General features: G+C 36.8%; 2 protein-coding genes across 2 annotated transcripts in view; both read left to right on the top strand.

Annotated features, from left to right (window-relative positions):
* The first annotated feature begins 253 nt into the window (after positions 1–253).
* LOC142336527 (coiled-coil domain-containing protein 25-like) overlaps positions 254–6,000 on the top strand; it is a 73,641-nt gene continuing 67,894 nt past the window's right edge. The window contains exon 1 of the mRNA XM_075385434.1: positions 254–266. The gene's annotated coding sequence lies outside the window, so the exon portion shown is untranslated. The remainder of the gene's footprint in view (positions 267–6,000) is intronic.
* Positions 3,243–6,000, top strand: part of LOC142335927 (uncharacterized) — a 38,561-nt gene continuing 35,803 nt past the window's right edge. The window contains exons 1-2 of the mRNA XM_075384328.1: positions 3,243–3,786; positions 4,054–5,114. Of these exons, the coding sequence (XP_075240443.1) occupies positions 3,403–3,786; positions 4,054–5,114 (1,445 nt within the window). The 5' untranslated portion in view covers positions 3,243–3,402. The remainder of the gene's footprint in view (positions 3,787–4,053; positions 5,115–6,000) is intronic.

The following is a 6,000-nucleotide window of genomic DNA, read 5'->3' as shown; positions in this document are numbered from 1 at the left end:
TGCCATACCAGGTTTTTGGAGATAGGACATTTAAAAACAACAGGTCGGTAACTGAAAAACTTTTACGACAGACAAGTGAAACCACTTATATCAAAGAGCAGAGTCAAAGCTTCATGACAAAAAAGGGGCGCGAAGGCGATATGTATACGGAGCCTGTAGAGCGGACTTCAACTACAGGACAAAAATTTAATTGACTTGTGGTAATTAATGCATACATTTACATGGGAACAATTTGGGGCAAGTTGCTACAAAGAAACTTATTAAATTTTAAGGATCCCCTAGGTTTTTCGAAATATGTTTTTATCAAAACCACATATTTTGAAGACGACTTAGTGAACTATTTTTTTGAAAATCAAGGTGAGCAAACATGTCAAACGATCAAACACTTTAATATGGAGGACCCTGTAAGATGTTTTGGTAACAACAAGACCACTTTTATCAGCGGAAAAATTTTAAACAAAAAATATGAAGACTTTGCATTAAAAATCTTAGAGGAAAAAACAATTAAATTGTGTGGACAGCGGGTGAAACCAACCGGAGTTCCAATTGTTTTTTACTCCGAGGAAAATTTAGAATTGAAAACTGGTAAACATAAAATTACCATGGAAATGTTTCTTTCAAGCGTTGTTGACACCTTAAATTTCGAACTTCTCAAAGAGAGAGAATTTTTTTAAGAAAATTAGAACGCTCCAATGCAAGGCTCAACGACTAAAAATTCAAACTATGATTGAAATATCAAAAAACATTGTTAGTCCATCAGTAACGTTCTTCGAGAAAGGAACTCACGTCGAAAGAGCAGGATCTGTGTTATATGTTCATAAAGGTGCAAAGATGGTAGCAACAGTAACTAAACTTCTTTTTTTGCACAGAAGAAGTTCTTGTGTTAGTAGAGGGTAAGAATTTTTCTTCTTTTAGATATAAGGACGCTATTACAAAAATTTTGTATCATAATTATACAATCGCTGCTTGCAACCCGCTGCACCCAAATGTTGTTAAATTAGAAGACGGCAGTTTTCAACAATCTGGAGAAACGCTGAAGAAACCCAATCTTGAAATATATCAGTGGTGGATGAATAGTAACTTAAACGTAAGTGACGAAAACCTGCAGCGCAGCTTTTTCTCCATATCAGACGTAAAACAGAGTCAAATTTCTGGAACAATTCTCCATAATAGTAAAAGAATTATCCATAGGGAAGCATTCCGAGATTCGGATGGAAAATACAGTATAGAAAATTATATTCACTGGAACGATCAGTTCCAACAACAATTTTTTCTAACGAATGAAATAACAGTTTTTCCGAATTTAAAAACCAAAAGCTTATACATTTGTTTAAAAGCGAAGGACATTGCTGTGTCAGTCTTAACGGTCTACCTCATTTTTTGGTTTGTGAAAGTTATCCTAAATTGTTCATATATTTAGGATTAGTTATTATTGGAGCGTCTTGGCGACAACTATTACAAAATCTTGACCGCATAACGAAAACAGCTTTGTACAACCTATTACTCAAATTAATAAATGAACGCCAAGAACAAATAAAAATGATTGACGAAAAAGAGTCGTTAAAATAGTCAGTTGTTTTGAAAAAAAAGAAAAAGAAAAATAAGTTGTCTTGAGTTCAAGATTAAAAAAAGAAGGAACGTATCGAGTTCGAGATCAAAAAAAGAAAAAAGAAGAATAGGCAGCGTCTCGAGTTCGAGACCAAAAAAAATGTCTTGAGCTCAAAACCAAAAAAAAGAATAGGCAACGTCTCGAGTTCGAGACCAAAAAAAAATGTCTTGAGTTCAAGGCCAAAAAAACGGGATCGTCTTGAGTTCTAGACCAAAAGAAGAAAAATCTGGAGTTCAAGATTGAAAATATCAAGAAACTTTAGAAGCAAAAAGGTTTTTTTTATGCCGAAAAAAGATTCTCTCATTGATCGACAAAAGAGTACTCTTAGGAACGAAGAAGCCAAAACAAAGGCCATGGAGAAATGTTTATTCGAGATTCGGAACAAAAACATTGTGACCCGGCGTGCAACGCTATACGAGATTTTGTTGGTAAAAAGTTCAGCTTCAAAAGATCAGATCAAGAAACACTACCACAAAATGAGCCTGTTGACGCACCCTGATGCTGGTGGAGACGAAGAATTCTTCAAGACCATCAACCGGGCATTTTAAATTCTGACAAATAATGCGGCGCGGGAAGCGTACAACATATTTCGACTTGACGAGGCAGAAAAAATTATGAACAACCAAAACTGATAATTAAACTGTCCACATGAAGCTACAAACTTTTTGTATAGTAAGACGTTCACATAGCAAGATCTGTGAATGAAAATATTGTTTAATTTTGAGTGAGTGGTGCACTCTATTCTTGTTAAGAGGGGGCAGTGTGAGTGTCACACGTATATTAAAAAAATGTACTAAAAACCCTGGGTTTCAGGGTTAAAGATTTAGTTTAAAATTTGATTTATTACCTGATTTATGGTTGACGCAAGGTTGATAAGTGTCAGAAAAGAAAATAGACCTGTGATTAGATAAAGCTCGGGCTTCGAGCGAAATCAACAAAACTGACATATCTTTGTTGACTTAGTTAATTTATCACGATGATAGAACTGATATTGGGTACCGACCAAAGCGAGGAATAAATTCATTCATTGAACACCAAACTTCCATCAGAGCTAACCACTCTATTAAATGTAGTCTAATTAAACCAACTTTTCACCATAATCTATTTAAGAATTTAACTTATCACTGCATTTTAACCAAGTAACACGCTCAATTAGCCAAAGACATAGAGTATTGCGCACGGGCGGCTACTATATTGGCAGGAAGTGAAGTTGCTTCATCTCACTGACAATTTTGTCGAAATCAGCTAAACCAAAACTGCAATACATTTCTCTGGTACGATTTTGACCTATATGTGGTAATTCGATTCTGCTGCTGATCCCAATGTGGTCAGAACAATGTGCTCAGAACAATGTGATCCCAATGTGCTCAAAACTGCTGGGGTTGTTTTCCACTTCATCGTCTAAATATATTAATCTAAACATGCATTGCAGAGTCAGTTAGGAAACGATGCAGAATAGCAATCTATTGTTGTAAGGAAGTTAAGGTTGCTTAAGTTAATAGAAATGACTACTGAGACAAAATATTTAATCTTAAAAGCTCCTGATATCCGATATACTAATATTCGCTTTTTCCGCGAATTCAAATGCTCTGATGAGCAAGTAAATACAAGTTTAGTATTGTTCTTTCGTAATTTGGCTTAAAAAATGAACAATGTAATGCATTTAGGTAAACGTAATGGATATAAATATACGGACAGTATTGGGTCTAGCAGTGAATTCTTTTCGTGACAGCATTTACGTCCTGTAGCGTATACATCAAAGTTGCCACATATCAGGCTGTTTGCGTCGAGTGATGAATTTGTACGATGAAGTACGATGTGGCTCCTGCTTTACTATGGCCAACCCTGGTACCAGTACTTTCAAGGCTAATGGCAACCACTACTGCGACGTCTTTTGCTATTTGGAGCAAGAGCAGCGGTGCTTCAGTGTAACTGCTTGTATCAAATGCAAAAACTATTTCCTGCCTAATACAAATGAAAGTATATCGCATTACAGTTACCTGTTGTGCTCGCGAAGCTGCTGGGTTGCCTTTTCAACTAAATTCAACAGTTTTTGTCGGGGATGCGGAGAGTTCTTTTTATCAACTTCACCGTCGAACTTCTGCAAACCTGAGTGTTCGGAGGCAGCACAAGCTACATGTTGTTCCTGCATGCGCAGCAGGAATGAAACTAACCTTGTGAGTTCGCTTTCAATTTTTTGGATGTTTTCTACCCCCTCCCACACCCAATTGTTTTTAATGCTATAGCCCCCCCCCCCCCCCAATCATGGAAATTATACCATAAAGGGGCGCCTATAATTTTATGGGAGCTATAATGGGAAAGACCCCAACTTTTGCATTGTTTGCGTTATATGCATTGCTTGCGTTATATAGCACTTGGGGAGTATAAACGCATTACGCTAACCAAGCGGAGTCCAATTTCTGAAAATTGATTCATTTTTTCAGGTTGCGATCGAATTGCCTGATGGAAGAATGAAGCAATGTTGTGACGCATGTTTCCCACAGTTTCAACTATGCCTCAAAAGTATGTGCTATTTTTGCTGTGAAAAACCGCCTCGTGACGAAAGGACACTGAAACTTGAGTTCGTGAGAAAGCAAAGTTTGCTGTTTTGCAATGCGGATTGCATTCGGAAGTTTATTTCTAGTAGGACAAATGACAGTGCTCAAAATGTGGTTGATCTGGGATCCCCTGAAGAGGATGCGAGTTGTCCAAAAGCAATGCCGGAACCGCAGTTACTAAATAGTAATGGATTCGGCCATGAATCGTATCAACCCAATAGACAAATTAGAAGCCCGTACCCTCCAGGTTTACAAATTGGGCCATTGCAGACACAATCGCAAGTTTTTCACATGCAGAATAGAAACGAATCGCAAATTGTTCAGCCTGATTCAATGTCCCAGCTGCCAAATCAAAATAGGTTCTTGCCAAATCAACTCTCTGGACAAGGGGTATGTGGTGAGTTTTCTCCAATACCATTGGGTCATGTGATTCCTCATCCGTTAATTCAGCCTCATCCGGCCATGAGAAATCAAAACCCAGTAGTAGTTCAAGCACAGTTTCCTCTACAGCCAGTTGCTGCCACGTTGCAACAACAACCACAAACATCTTCGGCTGTCAGTAATGGCATTGTCCAAGAAGTGTCAACGTCGTCAATACGTCCTATCATGGCTTCGGTTCCTTTCAGACCTCCACAATTCACGAATACTCGCAGAGCTATATCGCCCTTCTCTGAGTTGTACCATAGTCTGAGAAACCCGGGTAACGTTAATATGCAAAAAGATGGACCTAGCCTACCCGCATCGAGTGCACCGCTCAATAAAACGTTGACGAGAAACTCCGAGCCGCAAAGTGCAGGGTTAGCAAGAAGTAGCAGTAGTCAAGAATTACAGAGGAAGTCTAACCCTAGTAGTACTCCTGGGGAAGGAGAGAGTTCTGATGATGACATTCAAGAGATCTACTTTGATGTCAATTCGAACCAGACAAATGGAAAATCGAACAATGCATCGTTAGTTTATTTTTGTGTTCAACAGCCACAACGTGAGTTGAAGAAATTGCTTGTCAATAATGTTTGTTATTAGTGAATGACTTTTCGACTTTGAAAAGTAGTTTTTGACTGAATTCATATATAGATAACCGTTTTTAGCGGTTTTTTCGTCTAAGTGGCCCAGTTTTTTTGCTTGTATTTTGGTTTTTTTTGTAGAAATAATTTTTTTTCAATGCTATATTGAAATGTACACCTCGGCAATTGATACCACAGTGTTTTGCAGAGTCTGAAAATGCGTTTCAAGTTCAAAATTGGCACATATTTCTTGATTTTTTAGCTAATTTTTGGCTTTTTTTCTTTTAATTTCTTCATTTTTGGCTATTTCTGCCGTCTTCTTGTCAAAAATAAGTTAATATGGCTACTCGCCTTTGAAAATTTATATACTCAACGCCTCTTTCTACCTCGATGTAATTTTGTTTTATAAAAATGTTTATATGCTAATTCGATTTTGGTAGATTTTTTTTCCAATTTTTCTGTTTTGTGTTTGTATTTTGGTTTAATTAATAGAAAGTCTTTTTGTGCAACATCGGAGACTTTAATTTTGTTTCAATAAAAATTCAATCATTTTCTAGCGTTAAGTTCTTGAAAAACAGCTATATTTTATTTCATAATTGCAGTCTTAAAAATTTTTTGACCATTTTTTTGCAAATTGTTTCTACGTTTTGCATGTTTGAATTCTGCTTTTTTTGTTCTGTTCCGGAGGATGGATCTTTGTCTTGGTTGACTCGTTGTCTTTTCTATGTCTCGAATGCTGAACAATGAAATGTATTTGGATTTCTTGTTTTTTTTTTTGTTTTAATTTTTAACGTTCAAAAATCAAGAATTAGTCTTTGTGACAATGTTCCCT

The sequence above is a fragment of the Convolutriloba macropyga genome, chromosome 3 (assembly GCF_964194025.1).
Source record: "Convolutriloba macropyga chromosome 3, txConMacr16.3, whole genome shotgun sequence".
Taxonomy (NCBI): Eukaryota; Metazoa; Xenacoelomorpha; order Acoela; family Convolutidae; genus Convolutriloba; species Convolutriloba macropyga.
Note: the sequence above shows the minus strand (reverse complement) of the source record. Positions and strands in the feature narration are given on the sequence as shown.